Here is a 21,161-nt window from a genome sequence, read left to right as displayed (position 1 = left end):
GTACCTGTGGCTTGTTGTATCCCTTTTGAGGAAAAGCCAAACACACCGTGCAGTACAACAATCCAGCCTCCTTGTCGTACTGATGCCATGGGACAGGTGTGTCCCCCTCCTCATTCAAACCGCGGGCCCCCGTCTATTTCACGGCCTGGCCTGAGAACAGCACCTTTTTAAATTTCTTTAAATTAAAAGGTATTTCTTTAGAGAAATTCTTTATGATTCTAAAACCATTATTTAAACACAATTACAACCGAACATAAATAATTCCTCCCAGCACCATTGTGCCGATGTCCACACACAGCAGCAGAGCAGGAGCCTGGGAAGAGGGTCAGAACACTCGCTGGTTGGATTGTCAGTCGGCACTAAGGCCACTGCAAAGTCCAGAAGAGCCTGGCGCACCTACCCTCTGATCAAGAGCGAGTTTTAACACTAAAAGCTTTGGCAGAGTTTTGTTTGGGACAATTAGTTTAGTGAAAGCTAAATCTAGGGAGGGGCAGACTAGACTGGGTCCATCGTTAAAGATAGAAAAGAGCCAACCAGAGCATCTGTGCAGATACGCTCTGCACAGACGTGTGCAGAGGCGGATTGCGCGCTGATGTCTAGTGACTAGTGACTCTTGTTCTCACGTCAAAGAGAAATATACGTTCATATACACATTTTGTAAAACTCCTCCTCCTTTAACCACTATTTTGTAGCTGGGGTAACGGCAAAGCGGTGAGTTTGATTTAAATAAACCACATTGCTAAAACAAGTGTGTTCTGTTGTTGTCCGTCAGTGTTCTTGCTAATTCACTACCGTATTTTCCGGACTTTCCCTTTTTCATAGTTTTGGCCGGGGTGCGACTTATACTCCAGAGCAACTTATATGTGATGTTATTTGTTATTTTCACACTGACAACTGCAAGAGGGCGCTCTTGGCTCTAAGTGATGCAGAAAAAGAATTGGCACTTTCTCTGCCTCTGGAGTTTGTGGAGTTGTTCAGAAGTGACACAGGGGAAGAAGAATTCAATGGATTTAGTGATTTGGGGTGCGATTTATACTCCGCAACTTATAGTCCGGAAAATACCGGCCTACACATGTTTATTGTATGGCATTGTATTGTGGTAATCTGTCAACAATAAATAAAGCTCAGTCAAATGCATATACTTAAAGGCGCAATGGACGATTTTTCGGCGATTTGAGAACGCAGGCGCCACTCCCCCGTGCTCATGCCACTCCCCCGTGCACATGCCACTCCCCCGTGCTCATGCCACTCCCCCGTGCTCATGCCACTCCCCCGTGTGGACTGATAAAACACACACGTGCGTTTGTTTATTAGCGCGACGGATCGCATCGCATCTCTCGTCTCCCGTAGATTTCCGTCTCTTCATGAGTCAGCTCGAACTCGTCCTAATTTTGTCCTGTACACTGAGGGAACTATATTATAATAGATCAATGCGCTTAGACACGCGAAAATGTGGGACGAGCCGCACGCGGCTGCAGGTGAGCGGTAGGTGCGTTTTATGATTGACACGTGGCAGGACTAATGGACAGAAGACTCAGATTTGGGCCAAAAAAATCGTCCATTCAACCTTTAACATATGTATTTGATGTTTTGATGATTGTTACTGTGTTCAGTGACGCAAAGCGATTGTCTGCAAACTATAGGCTATATAGTAATGTTTATTATTGGCAACGCATGAGTACTCTTACGCGTTATATAGCGCAATAATGTAACACATAGAATTTCCAGGGCAATAATGAGGTAAAGTAATTAGTTACTTTTAAACATCACTGGGCATGAGTGGAGGCTGGTCCTTTATATTTGCAGCCTGAATCAAAAACTATTCACTTTTCAATTGCAATTATTCTACTTAAAATAAGAAAGTACCAAAAGGACTCAGAAAGTTGGAATAACTTGCGTCTGAGCTTTGGCATGCCAAACATGCAAGGAATGTCTTATATTTTCCTCGCACAATAATTGGATGCAATAATTGAAAATGATTGTGTTGATTGCACTTACCCATCAAGGCAGATATTTGGTATTTGAGGAAGGTGCGTTCCGTGTCCTTTGCTTTGCGTTCACAGCTGGGCAGACAAAGAAGTCTAAGTTTTATGTAGAGAAAAAAACAAGTTTGCTATGTAATTTTCCATGACAAAGCTATAATCTACTCCGACTTTAGCAAAGTGTACACTACATAGTACTGTAGCTAACCATTTGTGTAGCGACAGTGTTATTTTTTTAAGGCCTTAGCTTATTAGTTTGTCATTAATTATCGACAGATTTCACACAATGATGGCAGTAAACCAACTAGTAAATATAAGCAGCACGTACCAAAGCCAAAAACATAAAAAAGACTAATTTACCTGTACAATAACAAAGACTCATAAAGATAATCCGAGGTGCAGCCTCTCTCTTATCTGATGCCAGTGAGCAAAAGCCTGTCCCATGTTTACTCTCATCTGAGATCCAGTGCGGTCCCTTTCATCATTGGTCTTCCCTTCCTTCTCTGTTGCTCAGCGACAGCTGAGCAACAGAGAAGATCTGTGTGGAGAAGTGGGCCAAACTCCCTGCTGCAGTGTGTACAAACAAGAACTACACCTGAAATTGTAAACACAGGCTTCTGTACCAAATATAAATATTGATTCTCTAAGGTGTTCAAATACTTATTTTGCAGCAATGACGTACAAATACATAAAAAAAAAAAAAAATGATTTCTGTTTTTTTTTTATTTAAATTTATTTTAGATTTTGACTCGCTGTGGTGAATGGAAATTTCAAACCCCTCCATAATTTCTAAGTGGGAGAACTTGCAAAACTGCAGGGTGTTCAAATACTTATTTTCCTCACTTTATTTGTAAAGCAAAAGAGAGGAGAAGGCCACAGCGAGCGTGGGGTATGAGCCACTGATAAGAGCACACCTCTACACCCCCTACATCACCTATCCCCCACAAATTGTACCAAATTTATTCAACTTCATTCAACATTTTCGATATTTCACATTTTCGAGATGGTTATGTCCCCATTGACTTTTATGTACAGTGTGATGTGCCAAATGTCAGCTGTTTATTACAAAGTCACATTTTTCCTACCATTTAAAATACTTGCAAACCAAAACCCATGTTAGTCAATGACGAGATCTGTCAAGTTGCCACCTTAACATGCCTGCAGTTAGAGCTATGCTGTCTTTGGCTTTTTTGTTCAGAATGGGAAGAATAATGTCTGTGCCAAATATTAATTGTCTACGTCAAAGTACATTTTTTCACTTAATTTAAATGTTCAAGGGGTTGCTGTAGAGCTTTTGTAAAATATAGCTATAACATTGTATTCAACTCATAATTCTGCAAAAAAAATATATATTTGTGCCGGAAAATCGGACATTGCCTGCAGATATGCAAGTTTTAATACTTAAGAAAATTGCGAGTCATTTTGCGATGTTCATTTTTTTGGATACAAAAAATATGTATATTTTCACAGACCTTGAATGTATAGTACAGACCAAATGTTTTGACACACCTTCTCATTCAAAGAGTTTTCTTTATTTTCATTACAATGAAAATTGTAGATTCACACTGAAGGCATCAAAACTATGAATTAACACATGTGGAATTATATACTTAAAAAAAGTGTGAAACAACTGAAAATATGTCTTGTATTCTAGGTTCTTCAAAGTAGCAACCTTTAGCTTTGATTACACTCTTGGCATTCTCTTGATGAGCTTCAAGAGGTCAGAGGTCATCACCTGAAATGGTCTTCAACAGTCTTGAAGGAGTTCCCAGAGATGCTTAGCACTTGTTTGCCCTTTTGCCTTTACTCTGCAGTGTGTGTCCAAACTTTTGGTCTGTACTGTAGGTTCATATAAAAATCACATTAATACATGTATTTTGTTGGCAATCAATCCAAACTTCCATACATTTCTATGGCTGATTTTTACTGTTGCCATGCTAACACAGTATGAAATGGAGATATGGTCTTTGGCTTTTTTGTTCAATACATCAAGGAGGATGTATGTGTTGAATTTCAACTGTCTACGACAATTTTCACCAAGAAGTTGTATTGGCCTTTGAGGGGGCGCTATTGAGCCATTTTAAGATTGTTTTTTAACAGGGACTTAAAAAGTAATAATTTTCACCAACCTGCGACGAGTTGGCCACTGTCCAGGGTGTACCCCGCCTAAGGCCCGAAGTCACTGGGATAGGCTCCGGTCACCCGCGACCCCGAAAGGGAACAAGTGGTAGAAAATGGATGGATGGAACCTTGCATTTTTGTTAATGTTCAGGGGGTCAAAATTGGTGTGGTTTGTAGGAGAAGAATAAAAAATAAAAATAATAATGTAAACTTTTGTAAGTGGGACAAAGTCTCGCGCTGGAGTCACGAAACTTTGTCCCATTATCCATCCATCCATTTTCTACCGCTTGTTCCCTTTCGGGGTCGCGGGTGACTGGAGCCTATCCCAGTGACTTCGAGCCTTAGGCGGGGTACATCCTGGACAGTGGCCAACTCATCACAGGGCCAACACAGACGGCACGTTTGTCCCATTATACCCGTCACAAAGGAACCACTTGTAATTGTTTTCAATTGTCCATGACTAATATATTGTCTTTCATGAATTTAAAAACTAAATCTAATTCTGAGAGGGCACTAGAGAGCCATTTTAATAGATGGCCAGTACATTGCGTTCAGCTTATAAATCTTCACAAACACTTTATCAAAATTTCAAGTTTTGTTTGAAATTTTCTATGACCACACACACAAAAGTGTATCGGCTTCAAATGTATAAGATTTCATTGAGTGTTTTCGATTAAAACTGTTGTAGGAAATGCCAAAAGTACCACAAAGTGCACTTTTGTCAGTGCCGTGTTTGATCCAATATGGCCGACATACTGAATCATTTAGGGCGGGTCATAATATAAATTTTTTATGCTGTGTTCAGACCACGGCGTCCAAATTCACGCGGGCCGCCCAATTGAACGCCTGTTCATCTGGACGCGCGTCCAAAAATACAGTCACCAGCAGATGTCCAGCACATGCGCAGTGGAGTTGTTTCCCGGTGTGGCTGTTCTCTTGGTGCGATGGCACACCTGGGTTTGGTGTAATTACTTTACAAAGTCCAAAACAGAGCCAATCGGCTCGGGGGCTTGTCTGGGTCCACCGGATACTTCAGAATTTGGTGAATATCATCATTTGCGCTGCTGCTGGATGATTTTTATCAGTGCAGGTTTGTTTTTGTCCTTCTTCTGGGTAGACGTTGGTACGTCACTGGAGCGTAATCTTTGATTGGTTGCTGCGTCACCTTGGTCGCAAAAAAAAATCTGCTTTGTCCAACTTTTCTGCGTTGGGACACTCTGGCCACCTTGGACACGTGTCCAGAGCGTCCAGAGCGTCTGACGCTCAAACGCAGAATTTGCGCGACAAAAACGCTCAAAACGCGCGGCAAAAACTCTGGATGCCCAGGAGACTTTGAACGTAAACTGCTTTGACAGAGCGGTGTGAATGGGCTATTACAGGTCCTCACATTATCCTGCTCATCTGCGATGAGCTGGCCCCTGTCCAGGGTGTACCCCACCCCAAAGTAACTGTCATAGGCTTCAGTCAACACCACCCATAACGGGAACAAGGAGTGATCATCATATATTGTTCTTTGGCAATGGAAATAAACCTTTTCTGATTCTGATATTTTTACTGCAACTTTTTTTGGCATCAGGCTCCAATTGGCCCGATGTTAATCGATTTTTGAGGTGGCGCTACTGAGCAAAATTAGAGCTCACTGAGTTCTAATTTCTGGCTTTGGCATTTTGCCCACTGGCCTCAAAGTCTGCGTGGCATTAAAGTTATTAAAATGTTTTTGATACATTTTACGGTCTACAAAGCCGCAAAGTTGTTGCCGCAAATTGGAAAATTCCAAGTCCGATTTCACCCAAATTTTCATCGGTTGTTAAACTTTTAAGCCAGGACCTTCTCATTGAGGAAAAATAAATAAATTAAGATTAAATTCTATATGGGGCGCAAGAAATGCAGTTCCCGAAAATCCAAACTCTATTTTGTTTTCCTGCTCAAAAAGCCAATTCAACCTATGCCATATTTCTGTTGCGATTGTCAGAAACCCCCAATGTTATTCCAATGGGAAAATTGCAAAATCCCTCTCATTTTCCCTTCACTCCTTTACAAACTCCTCCTAGGGCGTTATCATCACGAGGAGAATCATCCTCAGGACACGGGCAAAAAAAAATGACAGCATTTTTATTATACGTTCTACGGTGTATATGTGGCCAAGCCGGAACATTTACTATTGATAAACCATTGACTATTGACTATTTTGCATGGAAAACAAGCACATTTCCAAAATGTATGAAATTTTGCACTAAATTCTATTTTGGCATCCCGATCCAAAAAGTCGGCGAGGGCAATGTCATATTTTGTACGGCGTAGCCATAGTGATGACACTGACCTCCCATGTTATACCAATGGGGAAATGGCAAAATCTTGGAAATTTGCACCTTTTTTCCTTTTATACTTTAACAGACAAAGTCCGTGTCAAAGTTTCTTCACTGCTGCTCACTGTTTATTTTTTGGCAATTACTTTTTGTTGCATTCACCCAAATATTACTCTTTAGTCTCACTGACCTTATTATATATATAACGGTAGCAATTTCGAGCCCTGGTCTTGGTTCACAACTTTTACAATTACACTTTTCACTTTTAATTCCTGTCCATTAATTAATTAAACACAAAAATTAGGTTATGTTAAGTATTATAGCCATATCATTCATAATACATTTTAAAGTGATTATTTTTTATAAAGTACAAAGCATTCAAATTATGTCAAGAACTACAATGTTAACCGCCTGCAGGAACGTTAATACATTTATGTCAAAGTACTAGTTTTCTCTGCTATAATGTAACATTTGTCTTTATCTTCAGAGACTTCGAAGGACGCTGTAGACAAAGGAGCACATGGGAGGAGAGGACTGAAGAGACTGATGGATCGCATCCAAACGCAGAGATGGCGCTGGAGTGAGAGTGACAGAGCGCCGCCCTCCCCTCCTGACTCCGCCTCCGAGCGGCAGAGCAGCCTGGACACAGGGCCACTAGCTGAAGATGACGCACTCTGTAAGCACCTCTCTGTCTGAACTACAGACTCAAAATCCAGTAGCTCGGTTCTCCAGTTTTTCTAGTTATTACTTTGTTTGGTGGGATAGAATGTGGTTAATATTTATCATAGTTTTATATCAGTCAATTGGCAGTTTGAACAAAATAATAAATAGCGCTGAGTTTTAAAACGGAATTCTTCTATCTCTCTAAAGCCGGCTGCTCATGAGACCGTTCTACACCACACACTGCCAATTTCTGGAAAGTTTTCTTGCTCTGGGAGGAGATCAGTGTGATGAGAATGTGAGGCGGTTTGAGCTGCCCATCCATGCTCTAATTTACAGCTAAAATAAAACCAAAAGATGAAACTAATATTGATGGAACCTGCTAATAAAGGAAACAGGAGAGCGCTATAGTCACTGGAGGTAAGGATTGTAATTAGTTGTTGTAGCGCAAGCAACATTTTTTTGCTTGGAGGTCACCCTCTGTTCTTTTTGGCTTTTATGGCTTTTGGAACTTGGAACCTTTTAAAATGTGATGTTTTGGAGCTCGGACTCAACAGACCTGTAACCAGAATCCCACTGACCCCACAGACATGAGGAGCTAGTGACACAACAAATAATGCATTAAAACAGCTGTCAGTGTTGCTGTTAGATTACAGTGCGTCACATTTATTACAGGACAGTCTGCATGTTTATTTATTATCGGTTCAACTTACGGTATTCCTTTCCATTGTATCCTGTTATTGCTGGTTGCTAAGGCAGTGGTTGCTAAGGCAGCGGTTGCTAAGGCAGCGGTTGCTAAGGCAGCGGTTGAAACTATTACAATTAAATGCATTGTGGGGAATGTACTTGCCTGAAGTCTGCATCTGCAAGTGCGAGTATTGGGACTTCTGCTGCTCATGTCCAACCTAGAAGGGACATAAATGTCACCAATTGTCAAACTGAGAAATAATGGGCATAAATATAATTGTGTTGTACTTTTTAGTCTAATCTGTCATATGCACTTTTACATTTTGTCAACATGAGGCTCTTTGATCAGTTCCACCTGAGAGAGAAACTCATTGGTACACTTGTTTCTTACAGCTAAAAAAGACGTGGAAGAGTCTGCAAAGTCTGCCAAACTAATGCAAGAATTAGAAGAAAAAAAGAAAAAGGTAACATTTTTGTCTCTTTGTGTTTGGTTGTTACACATATTTATTATACTATAATTATAGATCAACCTACATTTTCTTCTTTTTTATTAATATCTTAATTTTGTCCTCAAGGCCGACTTTTGATTAGCCGTTTGCTTGAACAGCTATTGCCATAGGCAATAGCTGTTGACTTGTTAATCACGTGAACACTGGACATTTTACAAAAATCAGTCTACTTTTATAGCTTATTTTAGCAAGACTTTCCCCCCACTCTCCTCTTTCCGCTAGAGACATTTTAAATGATTTTTAGTCTGATTAAAGTGTTAAAATCCACTAGGCACCATTTTATCACTTTCAAGAACTTTTCATACTGGATCAATACCTATAATGTTAACAGTGTGCAGTTTCTTTAATAGAATTTGGGCAGGTTGACAAAATGAATGCAGTGGTGCTATGTATTTAACAATGATTGTTCTATTTGATCACTGCTAGGTTTTATTTTTTTTAGTAAGAAAATTGGCCTCTAACTGTAATACAACATTATAATTCTAGTTTGAACTGTCAGTTGTTTTGTGATGAATAAATGTGTTTATGTGTTTGGCTTTTTTCTTTAAATTTGAGATTTTACAAAACAGTTTTTGGCAACGTCCACAGATGGAATTACAGCTCATGCATTTCCCTAAATTCATACTTGATGCCTGAGTTCTTACCTCAACCTGTAGATCACATTTGAGGTGCTTGTGTGCTTCAGAAGGAGGAGATGGAGAGGCAGGAGCAAATGCAGATCCTGGAGCAGATGCAGATCCTGGAGCAGCTGGAGCAACAGAGGCTGAGGCTGGAGCGGCAGCTGTGTAAGGCCCAGAGTGAGAGCCCGCTGCTGAACAGCCAGGTAAGCACATTATACTGAACATATTTCAATTAGGGTTGAAGAGTTAAATACAAAAATACAAATATTGCTATTGTGCAAATATATTCACTTGACTTAAAGCTGCCTCACTTTAAAAAAAAAACATCATCTGGCCACATAGTTTTCTTTCTCCCAGTGTGAAAGCACAACTGGGAGCATGTTCTGCATGAACCAGCGAGCAAAACCAAGTTTTAGCAAGACTATGCTGACTCTGCAGCACGGATGCCTCCGTCAAGAACCATGTTCTTCTTCCTTTGACGGCACCAAAGTTTCCGTTGGTCCCTAACCCTGTATTTGTCTTGGAGTAGCCTTCAAATACATTCTACACTTCTGATACAAACATATTGGGAAAACTTGAAAACGAACTGCTAAACTAATCTAAGAATCCAGGGCATTTCAGAACATGTCTGTAAAGACCTAAACTTAGCAGCTCTTAGAAAGAATAAGAGCTTAAGTGACTTTCCACAGCCGCGGCCTGAGGTGGTGAGCCACAGCCGGACACTGGAAGAACACAGACTTCGACTGCTCCAGCAAAAGAAGTGAGTCACTACACAGTGCTATAAACGTTCTGGTGGGGAAGGGGCGTAAAGCAATAACATCTCCATAGAGACGCGCAGACAGATCCTCCACCAACGAAGTTACATAGTGCACCTTTAAATCAAGCTTCTTATAACGTGTTAGTCAATGGCACACACCATTTCTTCATCAGATTCAGATCTTTGCTTTAGACAGGGGTGTTTTGGGCCGAATTTGGACGCTCAGGCTGGGTCGCGGGCCGAACATAACATAAAACAATACAAAAATATAAGAAATAAAGAGCTGTATATAGCCTACGCTTTTTTTGAAGCAATTACTGGATCGATTAAAAGAAATTACAAAACGTTTGTTCTCATAAACTGAAATGTATTTAGAAAAAACAGTGTAATTTCACCAACACTGTGCTTCAGTTTATGTGCATTACAACTTCAGAGTCGATCTACAGAGATAAACATTTAGTCAGAGGTATTTGGAACTGAAAAATATTGTATTTTACTTTTTAACAAAATAAACTTCTTAAGATCTAAAAAACCTTTTAAATGTACTAACTAACATTTCCACGTCTCTGTAGTTCTCTGTATCTGTAGTTCTCTGTAGTCATCTGCAGTCATCTGTAGTTCTCTGTAGTTCTCTGTAGTTCTCTGTAGTTCTCTGTAGTTCTCTGTAGTTCTCTGTAGTTCTCTGTAGTTCTCTGTAGTTCTCTGTAGTTATCTTTACACCTGAACCGACTCACCACTAAATACAAACGTGGAGCGTTTAAGTAAGGAGGTTATTACACCTCTGGTCTTGCAAATATAGAATTTAAAAAAGGTTGGGGCAGTGCACGAGCCACAGTGTTCCATCAAACCAAACTCTTGTCAAATTGTGGGCCAAACATTATGTACAAAATAAAAAATATAATAAATAAATAGCTTTTTTACAGCCGTATTAGTTGTGAGACTGTTGCACAAATGTACAGCAGGTGAAAGACTGAGTCCATATTCATGCAGCGGCAGGAACAGGAACATGGACTTTTGTATGTGATTTATGATATGAAATGTTCATATCACAGACATGTTTCTGCACAAACTCAATATGAGCTATTTTCATAGTTTAGGCTGATCTTAGTGACAAAATGATTCATGTAGTGACTCAAAAGTGGTCATTGTGTTTGTGTGACAGTCACATTAGTGTGGACACAGTCATGTTCATACTTTATTACACTCTGATCTGTGTTTTTACCTGTGGCTCTGACCTGTCCAGGTTTGTAGAGAATGTTTTCCTCACAGAGCATCATCACAGAAGTTAGTTTTCTTGTTATTAGCTCCACTTTTAGCACAGCTCTAACATCCACAAAACCGTCTCCTTTCTTTCTTCCACGTGTTTCCCAAACCAGACGTCTCTGTCCTCGCTCAGACCTCTGCTCTCAGGTGCGTAAGTGCTGTCGTTAGTCCTCAGCACTTCTCCCTCGGCAGTACACACGGCAGTGAAGAGCCACGCGGGGAGGGGCGGCCACCAGCGGCATTGTGGGTCATCTAGTTTTAGCGATAAAAACAAAAGTTATGAATGTAACTATGGTTCTATGAATCTATTGAATTGTAAATAAATATAAATTAGAAATGTTCGGCGGGCCAGATTAAAACGTTTGGGGCCGTATGTTTGACACCCTCTAAAGCAGGGGTGGGCAAACTGTGGCCCGTTTGTCTTTATAATCCGGCTCGCCAAACATGCCAAGTAATATTTAAAAAATATATGATATTTATTTATTTTTTCCCTTTTTTGCCCTCAGGCATCTGTCTGCACTTGTATCCTTAATAAATATGATGTGAAATGAATTAAATAATAGATTCAATAGCCTATATTTGACAGAAAATTATATTTTATTTGATATTACATTTTTTTGATAATTTATTTTTCACACCAATGATGGCGGGCCGGCCCTCCGCTACTTGCCTGGATTCGAATATGGCCCTCGGAGGAAAATAATTGCCCACCCCTGCTCTAAGGTTTAGAGGCTTGCCTGCCAACAAACAGGGCTGACTTAAAGCAGAACTAAGTAACTTTGGCGGTAGAGCCCTCCCTGCAGCTCACTTTTGAAAACACATGGTTGAGAGATCCTCGAGCAGGGGTGTCCAAACTTGTTTTACCACTTTTAGCACAGCTCAAGCATCCACAAAACCGTCTCCTTATGAATATGAAATATGAAGCAGAGGACCTCAAACAACCCGGCAATGTCGAATTTGAAGGAAGTTAATCATTAGAATTTTGCATTTGACATTGTTTGGATGCCTCCACTTTAATAAGACTTGGAACATTAATATTAGGTTTGTATAACATCACAATGCTTGAATTTTTCCAATTTTACAGCAAAATGTGCTACTTTTTGTTGTTTGGACCAACTTAGTAGGAAGCTGGTGGGCCAACAAATATTGGTCTGAGGGCCGCATTTGGCCCCCGGGCCGCAATTTGGACATACCTGTCCTAGAGTATCCCTCACACTATTATTATGAGGATGAATCTAGTTTTTGTTTATTGATTCTGAATACTGATGATTCTGAACTATTTCTGACCAAATTTGATTATTTTATTTATTAATCATGCGTTTGTTGTTTATCCAACTCAGAACAAAGTAATCGGAAATAGAATATAAATAGGATTTTTTTTTTTTTTTTTTTTTGAGAAACAGTCAGAGCCTAACCCTATTGTTTGAAGAGCAAAAAGAAAATGTGAAGGGAACTTGGAATGATTCACCAGGGTGATAAATAAATTATAATAAGGCTAGGCAAAATAATATGTCTGTTTGCCGTAACCCGACCGACCTGTTATGAAACTAGCCGACTGAAGAAAAAAAAAATCTGCATTTTGTTGAAAAAACGTCAAAATCTTTTATTTTTCAATTATTTCGCCGACTCACCAACCGGTCTTTCCTAAACCACCGTGTAGAATATTTTTTATCACACTGGTAAACCTGTCTTTCATCCCTAAGAACTGATAACGCACCGCACAACACATGTGAGTCCTGATTTTCAGTCCACCACATGCGTCTAATAAAATGCGCGCATAGGAGTCGTCACATTGCCTTTATCAAGTTGGTTGGCCTCTGTCGGCACCACTCAAGTCTCCATAGGACATGTGTTTCTCTGTCAGGGTGTGAAATTTGACTTACGCAAATGCATTCTGGGATTGAAACACGCCCAGCAGCGTCATCACAACAAACATGGCGGCGCCTGTGTCCCCTGCATGTTCCCCCCGCTCGCCTTCTCTACCAAATAAAGGATAGCGGCGTACAAAAGGTCGATTAAAATATCTTAAAATCGTGAGATTTAGTCTCCCGATCGAGTTGATAAAGACGTTTTCCGTCATTGACTGTTGAAGCCTGACCCCTGGCCTGTTGAAGCTTAACCCCTGGACTGTTGAAGCCTGACCCCTGGTGGTCACTCCGACTCAAAAAATGACAAAATTTGGATCTTTTTTTTTTGCCTTCTAAGTAAAAAAAATAAGAATTTGCCTACCGACCGAGCCACTTAAAAAATGTTCACTCGGGTTACAGCAAACAGACAATATATTTGGGGTAGCCTAATTATAATAATAATAGTAATAAAGATAATATATCATATTTTTATACACAATAAAACCAGACTTGAAACTAAAAGAAATTGTAGATGAGTTCAATAAATATTTTGTTAATGTGGGAATCTACTTGGTGAAAGCTATAGATGTGCATGAAAACTCATTTCCATCTGATGCAGTCACCAGAAATCTCTGCTCATTTGATATTAATCCTACAAGTGTAAAATAAATATTTAAAATAGTAAAACATCTAAGACCGACATAGACAATAAACACCATAGAACACATTGCATTACCAATCATTTAATTCTATATACAAAAAGTGTGAGATGCACTTATTTTCAAAGGATTGACCCTGTTCTGTGAACACGGCTTCATTCAGAACGTTGAAAAAATGCAGTTGAGAATGCATTTTGTAGTACAACTAATTCTGAGATGCTCATGTCTTGGTTGTTTATCTGGGTAAGAGAAACATATAAGTTCAGCCAGCTTCATAGCACAGGCCTTAGGTCATCTGCAGAGACAATTGAACTATCTCTTGTATCTCTTACATTTTGATGTTTCAGATAGATCATCCAAATACAAACTGATCATTATTTATGGCAAGATTCCACCTTGTCTCACCCCATTTGTCACAAAAAAGTTTCAGAAGTTAAAGTTCCCGATCTAGCTTTCTTTCTTTAGAGTGTTTACCAAAATGGTAGAGCCTGGATTTAATAGGGTGGAAAACCTTCTTTGTTGTAACTTTTCAAACGGTTTGCCATAGTTGATGCCATAGTTGATGCCATGGATGAAAGCTGTGGATAAACATAGTGGGGTTCTGCCCTCTATACCTGCTTATGGTCTCATTTAAAGGTGGATGTTGCTTTAAACTTTTAACGTCTTATTTACTTTTATTATTGAATATATTTCATTCGTCTATAACTTTCAGTGTCCATCAGAGATCTGTGGAAGTGGCTCATCAGCGTTTGGAGGAATACCAACGAGCTTTAAGAATCCGACAGAACACGACTGCTGTTCCACCTCCTGCTGTTCCACCTCCTGCTGTTCCACCTCCTACTTTACCACCTCCTGCTTTACCACCTCCTTCTGTTCCACCTCCTGCTTTGCCACCTTCAGCTCCTCGACCTCCTGCTCTTCGACCTTCAGCTGCTCCTCCTTCTGCCCACCATCCTCCTACTTTTGTTGCTCCTACCTCCATTGACTCCCCACCTTTTGCTGTTCCTCGTTCAACTGTTCCTCTTGCACCTGTCCCTCCTCCTGCTTTTTCAACTTCTGCTGTTCCTCTTCCTGCTGCTTTTTCATTTTTTACTGGTCCTCCGGCTGGTTTTTCAACTGCTATTGTTCCTCCTCCTGCTTTCCCCCCTTCTACGGGTCCTCCTGCTGCTTTCCCCCCTTCTACGTGTCCTCCTGCTGCTTTTTCAACTTCTACGGGTCCTCCTGCTGCTTTCCCCCCTTCTACGGGTCCTCCTGCTGCTTTCCCCCCTTCTACGGGTCCTCCTGCTGCTTTTTCAACATCTACGGGTCCTCCTGCTGCTTTTTCAACTTCTGCTGTTCTTCGTCCTCCTGCTGCTGTTGGTCTTTCTTCCTTTCCTCCAACCTCTACCCGTCCCTTAGCCCCTCTTGCCTCGTTTACATCTCAAGAGAAACCCCAAGTTCTCGGGGGTAGGGAGTCACGACCTCTCTTTCCTCCTCGTTCAGATGTGGACGCTGAATCACAAACGGGTTCAGATAGTTCCACCCTCCAGAGGCACGCCACATTTTTAAAGTTTATTCACAACAGACTAGGTTTGATGAAGAGCCAACAGCAAACTGACGTGTCGGTGGCAACGAGTCCTGGTCCGGTTGTCTCTTTAGCGATGGATTCAACACAGGTTGACTCCCCGGCAATAGGTCCCAGTCCAGCTGTCCTTATTGAAAGGAGTCCTTGTCCAGTTGTCTCAATGGCAACTGGTCCTAGTCCAATCACCTCCACCAGGATTGGCCCCAGTGGAGTTGTCTCTATGGGGCAACTGGAAGCACCAATCCTGGATCTTCAGCAGTCGGAGCAGGTAATAATATTACCTGCTAATGTTATGTAATTATGTTTCTTTACCCCTGGCGTAGCTAGTGGTCTTATAATGTCTCTGTGCTCAGGATTCACAGGCCCGTACCACCCTGCTCCTGACTCTCCTCAAAGCTCTGGAGCGCTCACATTTAGAAACGTCGCACCACGAACGTCCTCAGGCTTCTTCTTCTGGTGAGAGCATTTTTAGTCTGATTGTTGCTTTTTCTGGATTCACTGAATAATCAGGCATATTTAAGACTTTTTCAATCAGAAAGTGTCTCCACTGACTTAAGTGAACCATACTGGCCCACGATGACTGGACAAGAGAGGACACGGACGCTGACTTGAAATACCGGCTTATTTAAGATAAGATAAGATAATCCTTTAATGTCACACAAGGGGATATTTCGTTGTTACAACGCAGTAGAAACAGGAGGAAAGGACAGATTATAGGAAGTTTCAAAAACACACTCTTATTTCCACTGCGCACACAGACTTAGCTAACCAAAGCTAGCGGACTTTAGCAACAGATATTTCCTGTTTATCGAGGCTCCCAATCCGGCCCCCGAACCAGCATCCATGACCTATTATACTGAAGTTCCACAACTTCAGTGATAAACATTGTGTAATGGCTGCATCCAGACGTCTTGCCGTGGACCAATCTGGATCAACCAAGCCCCAAGTCTCTTTCTTTAACCACGACTCAGCACAATTGGTCAAAAAAAAATTCAAAGCTTTCGGTGAAATCTTGCCTGAGAGAAGAACGTGAAATACACTGCTTTATCCTGCAACACTGAGGATCAACGTGAATGGAAAAAATAAAAGATTCACTTCAGTTCAATTCAATACAGGCTCTGACATTTTCTCCCTTAAAATTTTTCTTTATTTCAATGAAATAACTCATTTAAACGACTTTCCAAAACCAAGGATTGTCAAATGCTACAGGGAAATAAAAAGACAAACAAATAGGTACTGATATAACTTCTACTGAAATTCAAAGTGCAATCTAATGTCTAAAAAAACCTAATAAATCCCCGGGAGTGACTGCTTCTCTCAGAGTGGTATCAAGCTCTAAAAGACACACTTGCTCTATTGCTTTTATCAACCTTTAACTGGGCCTTAAAAAGCTCAGTTCTCTTAAAGTTGTAAGGAAGCCATAATATCCTTAATAACAAAAGAGGGGAAGGATCGACTTGACAATACTCCCAAATTGAATTCACAATGATCAGACAGGATTATTTAACAAACGACCAACAGAAGATAAGAGGATTTTTACACATGAGGAACCATATGCAAAAACAACAAATCAAAGCTGTCATAATAAATCTCGGCGCTGAAAAGGGTTTTAATTATGTTAGCTGGCCTTATTTATTTAAAGTACAAACTTAATTTTAAAAAGATGATTTATTAATCATAAAACGTAGGCTCTTTTATAATAGCCCAACATCAAGAATTAAGATTAACAGTCACTTGACAGACTCACTGACTTTGGTTAGGAGTGCTTGGTCCCTCTTTTGTTTGCTTTGCACTTGTAACCATTGGCTCAATATATTAGACAATCGGAAACAATGTCCATCCATCTTCTGCCGCTTTATCCGGGGCCGGGTCGCGGGGGCAGCCGTCTGAGCAGGGACTCCCAGACCTCTTTCTCCCCAGACACTTCCTCTAACTCCTCCGGGGGGATCCCGAGGCGTTCCCAGGCCAGCCGAGAGACATAGTCTCTCCAGCGTGTCCTGGGTCTTCCCCGGGGCCTCTTCCCGGTGGGACATGCCTGAAACACCTCCCGAGGGAGGCGCCCAGGAGGCATCCGGAACAGATGCCCGAGCCACCTCAGCTGGCTCCTCTCGACGTGGAGGAGCAGCGGCTCTACTCCAAGCTCCCCCCGTGTGACCGAGCTCCTCACCTTATCTCTAAGGGAGCGCCCAGCCACACCGCGGAGGAAACTCATTTCGACCGCTTGTATCCGCGGTCTTGTTCTTTCGGTCACTACCCAAAGCTCATGACCATAGGTGAGGGTAGGAACGTAGACCGACCGGTAAATAGAGAGCTTTGCCTTTCGGCTCAGCTCCCTCTTTACCACAGCAGTCACGATGCAGCGACTGCATCACTGCAGCCGCTGCACCGATCCGCCTGTCGATCTCACGCTCCATCCTTCCCTCACTCGTGAACAAGACCCCGAGATACTTGAACTCCTCCACTTGGGGCAAGGACACCCCACCCACCTGGAGAGGGCAAGCCACCTTTTTCCGGTCGAGAACCATGGCCTCGGATTTGGAGGTGCTGATTCTCATCCCAGCCGCTTCACACTCAGCTGCAAACCGTCCCAGTGCATGTTGCAGGTCCGGGTTTGATGGAGCCATCAGGACAACATCGTCTGCAAACAGCAGAGATGAGATCCTGTGGTCCCCAAACCGGACACCCTCCGACTGCGCATAGAAATTCTGTCCATAAAAATTATGAACAGAACCGGTGACAAAGGGCAGCCCTGGCGGAGTCCAACATGCACTGGGAACAGGTCTGACTTACTGCCGGCAATGAACACAGCTCCTGCTCCGGTCATACAGGGACCGGACAGCCCTGAGCAAAGGGCCCCGGACCCCGTACTCCCGGAGCACCCCCCAAAGGACACCCCGAGGGACACGGTCGAAAGCCTTCTCCAGATCCACAAAGCACATGTGGACTGGTTGGGCAAACTCCCATGAACCCTCGAGCACCCGATGGAGGGTATAGAGCTGGTCCAGTGTTCCACGACCGGGACGAAAACCACTCTGCTCCTCCGGAATCCGAGGTTCGACTATCGGTCGGATTCTCCTCTCCAGTACCTTGGAATAGACCTTACCCGGGAGGCTGAGGAGTGTGATCCCTCTGTAGTTGGAACACACCCTCCGGCCCCCCTTCTTGAACAGAGGGACCACCACCCCGGTCTGCCAGTCCAGAGGCACGGTCCCCGACCGCCACGCCATGTTGCAGAGACGTGTCAACCAAGACAGTCCTACAACATCCAGATACTTTAGGTACTCAGGGCGGATCTCATCCACCCCCGGAGCCCTGCCACCGAGGAGTTTGCGAACAACCTCAGTGACTTCAGCTTGGGTGATGGATGAGCCAGCCTCCGAGTCCCCGGTCTCTACTTCCTCTTCGGAAGACGTGACTGAGGGATTAAGGAGATCCTCAAAGTATTCCTTCCACCGTCCGACGACATCCCCAGTCGAGGTCAGCAGGCCTCCACCCGCACCGTAAACGGTGTTGGTGAGACACTGCTTCCCCCTCCTGAGGCGCCGGACGGTTTGACAGAATTTCTTTGGTGCCGACCGATAGTCCTCCTCCATGGCCTCCCCGAACTCCTCCCAGGCCCGGGTTTTTGCCTCTGCGACGGCACGAGCCGCGGCTCGCTTGGCCTGCCGATACCCGTCGATGACCTCCTGATAGGCCTCCTCCTTCAGTCTGACGGCATCCCTTACTTCCGGTGTCCACCACCGGGTTCGGGGGTTGCCGCCACGACAGGCACCGGAGACCTTGCGACCACAGCTCCGAGCAGCCGCATCAACAATGGAGGCGGAGAACATGGTCCACTCGGACTCAATGTCCCCAGCCTCCCCCGGGACATGGGAGAAGCTCGCCCGGAGGTGCGAGTTGAATACCCTACTGACAGAGGGCTCCAATAGACGTTCCCAACAGACCCTCACAATGCGCTTGGGTCTGCCAAGTCTGTCCGGCTTCCTCCTCCGCCAGCGGATCCAACTCACCACCAGGTGGTGATCGGTTGACAACTCTGCCCCTCTCTTCACCCGAGTGTCCAAGACACGCGGCCGGAGGTCAGATGACACGACAACAAAGTCGATCATTGACCTGCAGCCTAGGGTGTCCTGGTGCCATGTGCACTGATGGACACCCTTGTGCTTGAACATGGTGTTCGTTATGGACAATCCGTGGCTAGCACAGAAGTCCAATAACTGAACACCGCTCGGGTTCAGATCGGGGAAGCCGTTCTTCCCGATCACCCCTCTCCAGGTGTCACTGTCATTGCCCACGTGGGCGTTGAAGTCCCCCAGTAGAACAACGGAGTCCCCGGTCGGTGCACTGTCCAGTACCCCTCCCAAGGACTCCAAGAAGGCCGAGTACTCTGCACTGCTGTTCGGCCCGTAGGCCGCCACAACAGTGAGAGACCTGTCCCCCACCTGAAGGCGGAGGGACGCGACCCTCTCGTTCACTGGGGTAAACTCCAACACGTGGCGGCTGAGCTGAGCGGCAAGCCCACACCAGCCCGCCGCCTCTCCCCCCGGGCAACACCAGAGAAGTGGAGCGTCCAGCCCCTCTCGAGGAGATGGGTTCCAGAGCCCAAACTGTGCGTGGAGGTGAGGCCGACTATATCTAGTCGGTATCGCTCAACCTCCCGCACAAGCTCAGGCTCTTTCCCCCCCAGCGAGGTGACATTCCATGTCCCCAGAGTTAGTCTTTGTGTCTGGAGATCTGGTCGCCGAGGCCCCTGCCGTCGACTGCTGCCCAGATCTCTCTGCACTGGCCCCTTATGGATCCTCCTGCGGGTGGTGGGCCCACGGGAGGGCGGCCCCACGTCGCTCTTTCGGGCTGTGCCCGGCCGGGCCCTGTGGGGTAAGACCCGGCCACCAGGCGCTCGCCATGGAGCACCCATCCCAGGCCTGGCTCCAGGATGGGGCCCCGGTGACGCCGATCCGGGCGACGTAAACTGCCTTGTTTGTGTTGTCATCATAGGGGGCTTCTGAACCGATCTTTGTCTGACCCGTCACCTAGGACCTGTTTGCCTTGGGAGACCCTACCAGGAGCATGAAGCCCCCGACAACATAGCTCCCGGGATCATTCGGGCACTCAAACCCCTCCACCACGTTAAGGTGTCGGTTCAAGGAGAGACGGAAACAATGTATGGTGTCTCAATTGATGGGACAGAGCATAACATTTTCTGCTATATAGATAATGTCTTATGATATATTTAACCAAACCAGAAATGTCCATACCTAATGTGATGCATTTCTTTCATGATATTGGTCAAATGTCTGGATTGAAACTACCGTATAAAAACAAATATTTTTCTTCCAGACTTCCGATTTCCATCCCCGACCGCTTGTTTGTTGAGTGGAATAAAACAATCTCAAGATTTGTATGGCAAAGAAAGACACATCAAATCAGCTCTACTAGTGTAATCCAGAATATGGAACCAAATGGAACATTTTGAGAGTAATGTTGTGCCAGGGGTTGCTGTCCAGGCCTTACTAGCAGATGACAAACAGTTGAGGCATTTGAAGGTAGTTAAGAATCCCTGGGTAAAATCTGTACTTACAACATGGAAGGAGCTGATCAAAACCTACAAACTAAACAAAGACGTTAAAATCTTAAACTGGTCTTATGACCAAGTTTTTTACCAAATAGAACTGACCTGAGATTCAAGCTCTGGATTACAAAAGGTCTGAAGGTTTTTCACCAGATGTAAAAGAGAATCACATGAAAAGCTTTGATATGTTGAAAAAATCTTTTGGCTTGGAGAAACAGGACTTTTATAAGTATTTACAAATAAGTATCTATTATCAAGAAATTAAACACAGTAATGACTATTATAACCCTCTGACATTTATATCAAGGCTTATAAATCCAATCCATCAAGGGGAATAATATCTAAATTGTATCAATGCGTTGCTAATCTGGACAGCTATTCTATTAAATATATTCAAAACAAATGGGAGACGGTAACTTTGTGTTGGCGAACGAAGAGTGTGAAAGAGTGTGTAGATCTCAGTGGAGGACCACAAAATCACATATTTGGGGGGAGTTCTTCCTGGAAAAATGCGTCACGTTTTTTCATATCACCAGGTCAAAGTGGCCATTATTCACAAGGAAATGCAACTGTTTGAGAAACTGTGGCACCAGGAGGCAAACCACTATCACATGTTT

The 21,161-nt window shown here is 43.4% G+C and overlaps 1 protein-coding gene across 1 annotated transcript in view; it reads left to right on the top strand.

Moving 5' to 3' along the window:
* The window catches only part of cep295 (centrosomal protein 295), an 85,505-nt gene that overhangs the window by 28,759 nt on the left and 35,585 nt on the right, over positions 1 to 21,161 (top strand). Inside the window, exons 9-14 of the mRNA XM_072460073.1 lie at positions 6,897 to 7,085; positions 8,150 to 8,220; positions 8,951 to 9,088; positions 9,575 to 9,645; positions 14,124 to 15,243; positions 15,329 to 15,431. Of these exons, the coding sequence (XP_072316174.1) occupies positions 6,897 to 7,085; positions 8,150 to 8,220; positions 8,951 to 9,088; positions 9,575 to 9,645; positions 14,124 to 15,243; positions 15,329 to 15,431 (1,692 nt within the window). The remainder of the gene's footprint in view (positions 1 to 6,896; positions 7,086 to 8,149; positions 8,221 to 8,950; positions 9,089 to 9,574; positions 9,646 to 14,123; positions 15,244 to 15,328; positions 15,432 to 21,161) is intronic.

The sequence above is a fragment of the Eucyclogobius newberryi genome, unplaced genomic scaffold (assembly GCF_026437365.1).
Source record: "Eucyclogobius newberryi isolate DKJ021-1_F unplaced genomic scaffold, fEucNew1.0.hap1 SCAF_10, whole genome shotgun sequence".
Taxonomy (NCBI): Eukaryota; Metazoa; Chordata; class Actinopteri; order Gobiiformes; family Gobiidae; genus Eucyclogobius; species Eucyclogobius newberryi.
This window is presented reverse-complemented; position numbering and strand designations above follow the sequence as displayed.